General features: G+C 46.6%; 2 protein-coding genes across 4 annotated transcripts in view; one reads left to right on the forward strand and one right to left on the reverse strand.

Moving 5' to 3' along the window:
- DSCC1 (DNA replication and sister chromatid cohesion 1) overlaps nt 1-1,328 on the reverse strand; it is a 31,962-nt gene extending 30,634 nt beyond the window's left edge. For all 3 annotated transcript variants that reach the window (XR_010605711.1, XM_065627262.1, XM_065627261.1), the window contains exon 1: nt 1,205-1,328. The gene's annotated coding sequence lies outside the window, so the exon portion shown is untranslated. The remainder of the gene's footprint in view (nt 1-1,204) is intronic.
- The window catches only part of DEPTOR (DEP domain containing MTOR interacting protein), a 78,390-nt gene continuing 66,286 nt past the window's right edge, over nt 421-12,524 (forward strand). The window contains exons 1-2 of the mRNA XM_065627260.1: nt 421-562; nt 721-816. Of these exons, the coding sequence (XP_065483332.1) occupies nt 731-816 (86 nt within the window). The 5' untranslated portion in view covers nt 421-562; nt 721-730. The remainder of the gene's footprint in view (nt 563-720; nt 817-12,524) is intronic.

Below are 12,524 nucleotides of genomic sequence, written 5' to 3' on the forward strand. Positions count from 1 at the left end.
CTCTGCCTCCCCTGCCTCCCGTATCAATAAGGATCGCTGCCGAGGCGCAGCGCGCACTCCCTTCGCGGCCGACGGTACGTGCTGGAGCCCCGGCCGCGCAGCGCCGAGCAGCGCACACCGCGCAGCGCCGAGCAGCGCACACCGCGCAACCGGCCCGGCTGCTCCCGCGCTTCCCCTCCGTTCAGCCCCGCGTCGGAGTGAGCCCCGGGGGAAGGGAGGCAGGGAAGGGGAGCGCTGCGCTCCTCCGTGCGCGGCCGCCTTCTGCCCTCCCCTCCCCGAGGCAGGCAGGGAGAGGAGCGGCGGGGCTGCCCGCACCGCCGGCAGCCGCTTGGCTGGCAGCCTCCGGCGGGGAGCCGGCCCCTTCCCGCGGGGACGGGCAGCGCCGACCCTGCCGTGTGACAGCCGGGGGGGGACGCTGCTGCCTCGGCGAGCCTCGCTGCGGCTGCAGCGGCTGCAGCGGCTGCAGCCATGTGTTTCTCCGCCTGCCTGTGACACAATAACACGGGAAGCAGTGGGGGGGAATCCGAGCGAGCCGAGGGGAAAAGTGACGTGCCCCGCTCAGGTGAGCCGAAGCGGCGGGGGTCGGCTGCCGCTGCTCCCCACCCCCGGCGACCAGCTCTGCAGCCGCGGGGGGCGGGCGGGAGGCGGCCCAGGGAGCTGCCAGCGGGGGCGGGCGGCGGGTCCCCGGTCCCCCCTCACCCGGCGGTGCGGTGCCCGCAGGCCGGCGGCGATGGAGGAGGGCATGAGCAGCATGCAGCAGAAAGCGGCGGAGCTGGAGCACATGGCCGAGGTCCTGCTCACCGGCGAGCAGCTGCGGTAAGCGGTGCCTTCCCGTCGCTTTGCCGGGGACATGTACTCAGGGGTCAACAGCAGCCCCCCTGCAGGCGGGAGGGGTCTCTGAGGGGCGGAGGGCGAGGGTCCTGCATCGGAGCACCTGCCCTGCGTCCAGCGCGGCCCCGGGCTCCGGCACCGCGTTCCGCAGCGAGGAGGAGGAAGAAGAAGAAGAGGAGGAGGAGGGGAGGTGGCAGCCCGCGCTCCGAGCCCGGGGCGGTAAGGCACCCCCTCGGGGGTCTTCTCCCCTGGGCACCTTTGCTCCCGTGCATGGGACAGGAGGCGTCTGGGGAGAAGGCTGCTGGGTCCCTAAAGGGATCAGGCGACGCAGAAGGAGAGGCGCGTCTTTAAAGACTCAAACAAACAAACAAACCTGAAGCAATAGTGTTTCAGCACTCCGGCGAGAAATAAGCAGAGCGCAGGGAACCGCTCCCGCACGAACTCCGTGTGCGCCCGGCCCCGCCGCCGTGCGGGCAGCGACCCTGCAGAGGTGCTGCTTATCCTAAAGGCGTGTTTTTATTTTGCATCAGCTGGTCCCAGCAGATGGAAGGGGATCCCTACAGTTAGCACCAGCGGTAATTAACAGTGCTGTGTGACTGAAGTTGTGTGCAGCACAGAAACTGTTAACAAAAATGCTTGACTCAGTTTTTAATTTCTGTGATGTATTTAGTGTGCCATCTGTACCCATACACTACAGAGGAGAAAAAGAAATTTTAAGGCTTTCGGTTTATTGGTGGAGTATCTTGTGATTCACGAAGAAAAATCCTATTGTAATTGTGTGTTACGTGTGTAACTAGAAAGAGATTGTGAAGATATTTTCCCAGTAGTTTTTGCTTAAATTTTCTTTGAATTTTTTGCTGAAATGCCAGATAAACACTGCAAAATGGTAGAAATGTTGCTTGATTTGAGAGGTGCCATCATTGCTGCTAGTACAGACACTGACACTGTAGATGTCGTGTGTAGATGTGGTGCTTAGGGACATGGTTTAGTGGTGGACTTGGCAGCATTAGGTTAACGGTTGGACTTCATGATCTTAAAGGTCTTTTTCAACCTGAACAAGTCTATGATTCTATGATTCTGTGATTTTTATTGGTCGCATTCACATGCTAAGGACCATTGCCACCTTTTGATGCACACCAGCGATATCCATGTTTGAGGAGTAAAGGTAGTTTTAGTGGTCTGGCTCCAGAACACACCGGTGTCTGCCTCAAGTCTGAATTTCCTCTTCAAAGCAGCCCGAAGTGCAGCCTGGGCTGACTGGGTGCACTGGCATGGATGTTCTGCAGGGTGGACTTAGTGCCCAGTTGATCATCCAAGTGCCTGATAAGAATCCTGCTGTTCCTCATTTCTCTCATTAGAAGTTGAAGATTAAAGGCTAATACAACATTTCTATTAAGATCATGTTAAGTCTTTCTATGTATCTCATAGTTAAATGTAAAAGCACAAGCTTTGAAATCTTTCCCTAAGGAGAAATCTGATGAAACTTCAACAAATCTGGCTCCTAGAATCAGCTCAGTAGTCTCACAATCAGGGATGACGTTTGTCATCTTATTTATTAAGATAATGAAACATGGTACTGTTCTTGAGGAATGATGATCTACAGATACAAAATAATTATTCCCCATCCCATGAAGTCACCTATGGACACTCCTTTGCAAATCTGTAGGAAGTAGCCTAGATCTCCTTGGTCTGTGGTTTCATGAACAACTCAGCCTGCGTAATGTCTAGTTACTGCTGAATGGGGAGATCTGCTCTTCCAGTGATCCTGTTCCTACTCCCCACTCCTGGTTGTGTAGTCCCACCTCTTCTCTTGTGTCTGCTCATGTACTTACTGTGCTTCATGGGAGCAGATCCGGCGTGTCAATTGGGCGGGCAGGTTAGTTTTCTGAACTGCTGACTGCCAGAACCCACAGAAGATTGTTGGTGGGAATGTGGAAGAAGGAGCAGGAGGAGGTGTTAGAGAAGCAGCGAGACCTCCTATATTGGCAGCAGTGAGCTGTTAGGTCAGCTGGAAGTGTCTCGTGAAACTGCGCCCAAAATTGTCTCTCTTCCCCCAATGTTTTGTTAGCTTTGTTCTGTTTCTCTGTTGGGATACCCTGTGCAAAGGGTTAGTTTTCTTCAGTTTTCCAGACCATAAAAGCAGCAAAATATGCGATAGAAAACTGGCTGGTAGACAGGTTTTAGCCAACCTTGCATTTAAAGTTTCCCTTTTACTGTCCAAGATAAGTGTATAATTGTTAAGGCTAAATGAAAACGTGGAGGGTTTTCAGGATCAAAGACAGGCTATCTCAGCAGCCCTTGGGGCAGGCAAACAGATGATAGGAAACCAGCACACACATGCACTCAAGGAAACGTTCTGTACACTATTCTTAGTGATGCTTGCAAATGCAAGATAAGCCCCCAGCAGGAGTGATGCAGCCAGACAGGTGATTATGTGTGTATTTGGGTGAAAGTGCATATGAACAAGTGTTGTATACTGCAGGATGAACACATTACTTAGGAGTAAAAGTGTAAAATGAAACTGTAAGCATGGTGTTGCTTACGTAAACCCAACCAAATGTAGGTATTTAAAGCACTCTTGTACCAGACCAAACAGCACGTGTCCAAACTCAAATACTTATGAGAGCTGCTTGATTTAAATTCCTTATGGAATTCCTATTGCCTGTCTCACCCCAGCCTCCTGTGTTGCTTCATAGCCCCCGTTCCTGTGGCCTGTTTGTTGCACATCTGTCCTTCTCTGGCAGGGACTTCTTCATTCAGTGAGGGCTGAAGTCATCTGAGCAGCGTCTTGGTAAGCCTGGCTTTGCACGCTGGCAGTGCCGGCAGTGGGGATGGGAGCCCTGTGCCCCCTTCCCCTCCTCAGGCAAGTGCACGCTGGCTAGGGGAGGGAGAGGAGGAGCCCAAAGAGTTTTTTCCTTCTTCTTGGTACTGTTCCTTGGTTGCTTGTGATCTGCATTTTTCCTTTATAAAGTCGGGAGCCTCTGCCCCAGTACGTGCTATGTCAGCTGGCACCCAGGGAGCTGGCTGCTGGGACGTGCTGGGTCTTGACTTGCACCCACCAGCTTCAGTCATGGTGTGGTTTAACCCCAGCTGGCAACCAAGCCCCACGCAGCCACTCGCTCAGTCACCCCTGGTGGGATGGGGGAGAGAATTGGAAGCTTGAGTGAGAAAACTCGTGGGTTGGGGTAAAGGCAGTTTAATAGGTAAAGCAAAAGCTGCGGACACAAGCAAAACAAAACAAGGAATTCATCCACTGTTTCCCATGGGCAGGCAGGTGTGCAGCCATCTCCAGGACAGCCGGGCTCCATCACATGTAACGGTTACTTGGTAAGACAAACGCCACCGCTCCAAATGTTCCCCCTGTTCCTTCTTCTTCTTCCAGCTTTATATGCTGAGCATGACGTCACATGATATGGAATATCCCTGTGGTCAGTTGGGGTCAGCTGTCCCAGCCATGTCCCATCCCAACCTTTTGTGCACTCCCTGCCTCCTCATTGGCAGGCCAGTACAAGAAGCTGAAGAGTCCTTGACTGCTTAGCAACAACTAAAACATCCATGTGTTATCAACATTCTTCTCATACTAAATCCCAAACACAGCACTATACCAACTATAAGGAAGAAAATTAACTCTATCCCAGCTGAAACCAGGACAGGTAATGAGCAGTGTGTGGGAGATGAGACTGTGATGTAAATCCTGGTCCATAGCTGAGGTGATTTATGGAAAAAGAAACAGGATTATGAGCTATATTTTAGCTAACATGGCTAATTTTTACATCCTTTGCCTCTCTATCCAGTAGCTGGCTGAGCGAATGTCTAAATCTTTTGGTTAATAGAAACGTATTTTTTAAAGTGAAGTCTTCTGAGGTTTGTCTCTTGGTAAGCCTTTAAATTATCGGGCTGACAGCCATGAAACAAAACTGAAGATTTCAGCAGCATGGCGCTTGGCGACGGGCCCTTTGGCAGCCTCTTGCTGTTGTGCAGGACACTAAGAAGAGCAAGGTGAGGGCTGCGATGGGCACAGTCCAGCTGCAGGCTCTGCAGGCACCGACCGCCCTGCAAGGACAAACTGCTGGGGCTCTGGCTGCTGCCTGAAAACTCAGCTGTTCCCTCTGTTCTGCTGCAGCTTCAGAGACCCTATAGCTGTTCAGTGGTGAGCTCTTTCTGTGAGGATGGCTGCAACTGAGCCGCCCTAAAGGGCTCCCTAAGTTGCAAGTGATGAGTATGGACCTGCCTCCTGAAGAAACTGTGAGTTGTGCTTGAGAGGATCATGGGGCCTTCAGCTTCCTTGGGACTGAGAGGGCCCTTCGAAGATTCTACCTTGCTACGTCCCTTCCTGCAAACACCTGCCCATGGGCAGCCCTGGGGAAAAGAATGTCCCTGAGCTCCCTCGGTCTGGCTGCGTGTGCCTGAAGGAAGGTGTCACAGCCTTGGTGCTTTGGAGAGTCGTCACTGGAAGCCCAATAACGAGGATGTACAACGGTACTCCTGAAGTCAATTAGAGTTTTATCCTAAGCAGAACAATTTCACACTCGTTTCCCTCTAGGTTGAACGAAACACGTTGTGCCACTTTCAGCACGGTTTGGCAGGATTCAAGTATCTCTCTCTTGGTTGGAGCATTAACTTAGAGCTGATCTTACCTCTGGCATCCAAAAGCAGTTTCTATGGGCATGTTTTGAAATAGTTGCTGGCTGCCTGGCTTACAAGTCAGGGGTGTCTGAAATCTTCTTTCTGTGCTAATTGTTTCTTGATGCCAGATTGTCACCGAAATCTGGTATATTTTCACAGAGTCCCAAGTCCCTCATTTCTTGCAGAAAATGTGCCTAGTCATTCAGGGTATCTTCAGGCTTCAGTTGACCAAACAGCAATATTAAAAGAGCACCTTATTTATTTTTTTTTTAATATCAGAAATTGTCGTTGTGTATATGGTGCAGTAGGTGTAACTTGAATGACGTTTAGTGCCTCTACAGATTTTGGATACCACTTTATCACTAGCCATTACAAGAAGCAACACCTTTCCTGATTTACAATTCTGTTAAATAGTTGAGTAAATAAGTAGGAAACTTGTCAGATGAGCCAGTGATTTTGATAGAATAATCCTAATAATTCAGCATCTTTTTTCTTTCTGATTAGGGAAATATGAGGCATGTTAGATATTTTTCTTTCTTTTGGAAGAGACAAAATGAAAGATATGGTTCAACAGAAATTTGTTTGCCTTTTTATCAGTTCGTATATGAGTTTCATCTTACAAAAGAGGTTTTACATGGTAAAGAGCTGTATGTTTTGAAGCAAGAGAAGCCAAAACCTGTTTTCACTGGTCTTCCAAAGGTCTCACTTCAGGAAAACTATTCACTTTAAGAAAACTTCTCAATATATTGGAGTGCATAACTTTCAGAGTCATTAACTTCTGCAGGATTATAGCATCTGCAGGTCCTTTTTTTTTTTTTTATCCTGAACAATAAATAGTCAACCTTTTTCACAGTGGTAGGGTTCAAAAGTTCATTGGCATTCTAAGGTGCAAAGAACTCAGGGCACGTAATGATAACAGTTTCTAGAGAAATGTAATCAAGAGAGCCTTAGTGTTAGTGTATTGCTATAATATAGAAAGATATTAACCATATAGTTACATAGTTTATTAAACGCTATTACTGTGCTTGAAAGTATATTAACAGTGTAATGATGCGCTACTACAACTGTGTAAGCTTTTACGCTAAAAGGAACATAAGGATTTAAGATATAGAATTGTCTAGAGGTCACTGTCTCTAAAGTCAGGTCCTGACCAATCTTCAGATACTAAACAAACATATATGCCATTTTTAGAGATAGAATTCATTAAGATGAAATTTTTTGAGCTGCCTAAGCCAATCTAATATTGTACATCCACCTAAAAGGCTGATGTGCTTTTCCACTTCCTGCACTGTGTCCTTGCAACCTCCTTAGTTCTCCTCCAGTGGTTGCATTTCCTTTAGCCAAGAACTACCAATTGGACTAACCCTGAAAAAACTAACTCTGAAAAAATGGCTTTCAGTAACTTGAGAAAGCTCTTCTCTGCTGACTTCTTTGGGGAGACAGGACACAGGAGACTATATCATCAACTGCCCAAATCATTTCACTTTCATTAATTTGTTTTCCAAAATAAAAAAATTTCACATTTCTGTGAAGTTCTGCCAGAGTAACACACTGAAAGAAAAGCCTTCAAAGTCAAGGTGAGTAAAGCTGCAAAATGAAGTGGTTTGAAATCAAGAAGGTTCTTGCTAACTCCATCCTATTGCAACACTTTCGATTATGTATTTTAATTAATATAAATTATTTTAATTTTATAAAAAAGCATATGGCTCTTAGGTTAATATATTCATTTTTTCTAGAATATTTGATACCTAATGCACCTTCTTTTGTATTTCAGTCTTGCCCGTTTGTACTAATTTTAATGACATCGAATCCCATATGCATATATGAGCATGTATGCATGAACAGATACATATATATAAGTATGTATACATGGTATATGACATGATATATGGTATATGTATTTGTGTATTTATATGTATATGATTCCTGGCCCAGGAATCTCAGTTTCTCATGTCCTTCAGTAAAATTTGTGGTTATGCAACATTTCTGGAAATTAAGACGTAAGGCTTTTGTTTGCTCAGTTCTTTCCTTGAAGCTATGCCTTTTCATAATTTAGTCATTCCCATCAAGAGCTTTCCTCAAGCACAACTCAGAGATCAAGTAGTTAGCAACGCATGTGCAAATAACGATCGCTCTTTTGCTATGTACACAAGAAGGCGGGTGTTGTACAAGTGGTTTGTGCTGTATATTTTATGTATTCCATTCCAGATGGAGTCAATCATTAACTTCTGTCTCAGGTTAGGAGAGATCAGAAGGCAAGCAAAGGATCCTGGAAGTACAAAGCATGTGCAAGGATATTTTTTATTTATTCTGTGTTAGAGGAACTTCCCAGGAAGAGGTAAAGGAAATGGTTTTGATGTTGATGCTCATGCAGGGAAGGCAGAATTAAAGTGCCAAAGGCAATCTAGCTTTGCAGTTATTGCTTGTTCCCTGCTTCTGTGGGGGCAGTGCCGGTAGCCTGGCACTGTGACAGGGAAATCCTCCTATCACTTATCATTATTATTTACTATTTGCCTAGGAATTTGAGCTGTTTATCAAGTCCCAGTACGGGTAGGCACTGCATGCTCTGAAGGAAAATAAAGTTCTTGCAACACAAATCTTGGCTGCAGTTGGGAGCAGTTTCTTGCAGCAGCAGCGGCTCTGGCTGGCGAGGGAGGGTCTGTGTGAAGCCGCCAAACTCGGGGAAGCAAAGTGCGACTCTGTTGGGGTTGGAATTTCTGGTCTGGGAGGTCAGACACTGAACCCAAGAGTGGCATCCTGAAAGCGCAGAGAAAAATACTTCCCATACGTGGAGATGCAGAGGTGTGCCGGGGTGGGTGGGGAGCTCTGGGCACCGCATTAAGAAAGGGACTGCGTTTGTCTCCCTCCAGAGTCACATCTGTGGAGTGAGAGACCGGATTGAAGCCACGAGAGAGGCCAACCACCTTTCACTGTTGGATAAATGGACAAGGTCTAGGGAGGAATCTGTGCGTCTCATTTTAATGAGACTTTTTGAAGTGTAAAACTTTAAGAATTTCAGTGCTTTCCGTGGTGTAAAACTTAAGAAAGTGAAGGATATTGTCACAGTAGCAAATGTTAGCCTCTCCACGGTCCAGCCACGTTCCTGACGCAGACTTCTTCATCCCCATCACTGCGTGTCCGGCACTGCGTGCGGGCTTGGCTGGTAGCTCTGGGCTTAGGCTCTGCTCTCAGAAACAGACCTTCCCTCCTGAGGCTCTGGACCCTCCTACTTTTTCTTGCCACTTATTCTGCTTGTGTTCTGGTTGTGTTAACTCTTTTGCCTCTTTCTTCCTGGCAGAACAGACCTGTATGAGTTCTTTTGCTAACAGAAAGATACTTTTTTTTCCCTGTGTTGAATGCCAGGTTTGAATATAGTCATATCCTCACCATAAACCTTTGTGGGAAGAGTTTCAATTGATGAGGAACTGGCAAAGGGGATGAAAGGCTGGGTAAGAAGCAAGAGCTAAGCAAGTTTGGTTTGTGTACATGGTCCATGAAGAAAAGCTACATCAAGGCTATTGAGATTAATAAAGACAGAAACTGCAAAGCTTCAGGTCCCAGCAGAACCACTGGCATTTGCTGAGTGAAGGATGCACTTCCCAAGTTAGTCATGGGTTGTTGTTGGGTTTGTTTTGTTTTGCTCTTCAGCAAGAGAAGGTCATGTAAACCACATATTTTAAACAATTTTAATTGTAAACCACTGGAGTCAAATACATCTTAAACCTATTTGAGCACAGCCTCACAAGGTTCCTTAGTTACATTGGTTTGATTAAGACTCTTGGTATTATAATAGAATGGAAAGACAGATTTACAAAAGCAGTTTTCCTCCACTAGCTAGCAGAAGGAAAGCTGAGAAGGGATTTTTAATCAATTTCATAAATATAAACGACAGTCATGACTTGAAATTTTTTAAATCTTTTTTAACTGTTTAGAGATTTTGACCTTTCCCATGAATCCTACATTTTTTCTGTGGCCTTAGGGAGAAGTGACTGTATGGTGAATATGCTTTTGTTCCCTGCAGCAGAAAGAATGAAACTGATCTCAGAGTTAAAGAAAAATAAAATATTTAAACCTACACTGCCTGGAGAGTGCTATATAGCAGGAGTGGAAGTAAAATAATGTGCAATCTCGCTGCTTTATTTTTTGACAACTCTGAAGCATTGAGTTGCATGGAAGCATGGAGAAAAGGAGAAGATAACCCACAGAATGTGTCACAGGCTCACTCGGGCTCTAGAGCAGGGCTATCAAACTCATTTATAACTACTCCTATTTTTATGCAATCCTAAAATTACGTTGGGCCCTTTGAAGGCAACCGCGAGGCTGATGTGGCCCCTGGTGAAAATGAGTTTGACACCCCTGCTCTAGGGAAACCTGTGAAGCCAAAGGAGCCTCCTCAGGCAGTGGCCATCAGCAGGTCTGCTGCTGGTCCATCTATTTCTGTTCCTCAGCTCGGTTTTTCTTCATGGCACAGGTGTGCAGGGAGCCAGGTGTGCCTGGAGCTGGGGAAGCGGAGAGGGGCTAAAAGTTCGGAAGGCTGAAACTCTGAGCTAGCACTGCCGCTGAAAGCAGTGGTCCTCTCTTGTACCCACACCGACACACGTTTCTGCCTCCTGGTTCCTTCCTCTGTGCTTCCCTTCCTTTGGAATGGCCTAAGCATCTCTGGACCTTCACCAGACAGTCACCTACACTGGGGAAGAGATCAAGAAGGGCTTTTGGATGGCCGATATTTTAGTTGGATCATTTCTACAAACCAGTTTACCCCGCAACCATAGAAAAGCTTTCTTTGAAGAAGTGCGGGGGTGAGAAATGGGTGCTGGCTTACCCCGTGTCACTGAGCTATGGTTTAAGGCTGTGGTTTTCTGAGACAGCAGATCTGGCTGGAGGCTGCTGCTGCCCCGCTCTTATCGCTTCCCTTGCACTGCGCACTGGCGCTCGTCTGGGACCAAAAGTTCAGGGAACTAAAGCAGCTGAAGCCAAATAAGAAAAATTTAGCTTTCTAAACAGTCTCAGCATGAGGCCAGGCTAGTGCCAGTGCTGGGCTGAGGGAGCCGGCAGAAACGCATAGGCAAGGATGGAGAGAGGGAACGGTGGCAGCAGCCGCTGCTGGGTGTGCTTGACCACCCCCCAAGTGCTTAATTTGCTTAAACTCCACATGAGTCAAACATTTGCTGGATTCCCATTAAAAAAATTCATACTCCAGTAGAGGACAGACTATAAAAATCATGTTGAGTTTAAATGCCCGTTGCACATGTTACCAGATAGGAACAGAAACTATGTTTGCAATTTGCCTAGATTATTTCTCTTTCAAGGTTTTTATGTTTACTTTCTGCACTCTTGTCAGGGTATTGTGCATGAAGAGAGACAAATATTGATATTTCATGTGTTTTGAAATTTGTACAATATAATTTATATGACCAGCACATCACAGTGCTACCGATATGGCAGCACTGCTTCAGAATGCAACCCTCTGTCTTAATTATCAGCCCTATACTTTTACATTCTTCATCATTTGCTGCTTAACAGTGTGTCAATCCAGTAAATGCATTCAGATCTCAAAGGTGCATTTACAAATGATTAAAAAATATGCCCGATTTGGCTTGCTAATTCAGAGCAAATATAGAAGCTGGTATTCACATAACAAGGCCATAATTCTACCTTGCCTTGCAATTGTGTGGGTGCTTACATGGGCTGCCACAACTATGTCACAGCGATTTGCAGGGAGATGAGAGTTTTCTGGTTTCTGTGGAAAATCAGGGGGCTGTGGGTGATGCTTTGGGTTTCACAGTGATGTTGAGGCAGCGTGTCTGGCTACTGCTGCAAGAAAGAGTAGCCCCTTCTCATCCCTTTTGTCCATTCTTCGCCTGCTGCCTGTCTTCTACTTACCTTGTGCCAGCTCCAGAACTCATCAAACCTTTCCCTGAGTGGATTTAACTTACTAACTTGGCAGAAGTGTGACCTAACAAGGAGCAAGGATTGTTTCCTATCTGGTTAGTGACTTGAAGTGATTTATACAAAGGGTCAGAGCCAGCACAGAGGAGATACTGGGGTGGTACAATGATGGGATGTGGAGGAGAGAAGAAGAGCAAAGAGAAGAAATACAGCGGAACAAGACCTTCTCCTTTTGGTGGTAGAGATGTTAGAGAAATTCAGCTGCCTATGCCTCATTTTGACCCAGACCATAGCCTTGGTTCCAGTCCCAGAGCTAGGATGCTGCACTGATGTGACTGTGAGCCCAGGAGATGCTCACATGGATTGTGGGTTGGAGCAGGTTTGCATTATTTGCAGAATAATCTGTGTTTGTTCCAACAGCCCCTGGAGGTGCACCTGAAATCAGGGTGGGACTGTGTTTTGCTGTCTTCATGCTGACATGAAGAACGTCACAATTTACAAACTAATAGGGTATCCAGGCTGTGCTAGCAGCCCCTCTTACAGTTAGATCTTCCCACATTAAAACGTTTCCAGTGAGATCCTCTGTGTAGTCTGAGGTACTCCAGCTGGTTTGTCAGAACTTTTCTTGTACCTGAGAGATTTTTGAACTTCAGACATATGCCTGCAGCTGGACAACCTCTGGGCATGATGCACTGATGGTTGGATGGACAATGGACTTTCACGTCTGTCTCATCAGTGGGTTGCCAAAATCCACCTGCTGCTGGTTTACAAAGAATAAAGAACCAATTTATACCGGGAATCCCCAAGATCACATCCCAGAGTGTAGCAGGCACTATGCAGAGGAAGAAAAGATGGTCTTACTCCCACATCGTTTGGTCTAAATGTAAAACAACGAGAGTGCACATGGATACAGACACAGAGATATTGTGACTGTTTTGAAACAATTCTTGTCACTGTGATGACCAGACATGCAGCTTCAGCCCAACACCTGCTTAGGTGTCAAGCTTTTGGTACAGATCATAGCAATACTGGGCAGGATTTGGGGGATTACGTGCAAACAGCTCTGTGGCTGTTTGGCTGAGGGTACCTCCTGTGTATTAAGGCAGCAAGCATAAAGATGCATCACTTGAAGTCTTAAAACTGAGTGGCAAAACTGGAATTAGATGGCCAGTCAGGAC

The sequence above is a fragment of the Caloenas nicobarica genome, chromosome 2 (genome assembly GCF_036013445.1).
Source record: "Caloenas nicobarica isolate bCalNic1 chromosome 2, bCalNic1.hap1, whole genome shotgun sequence".
Classification (NCBI taxonomy): Eukaryota; Metazoa; Chordata; class Aves; order Columbiformes; family Columbidae; genus Caloenas; species Caloenas nicobarica.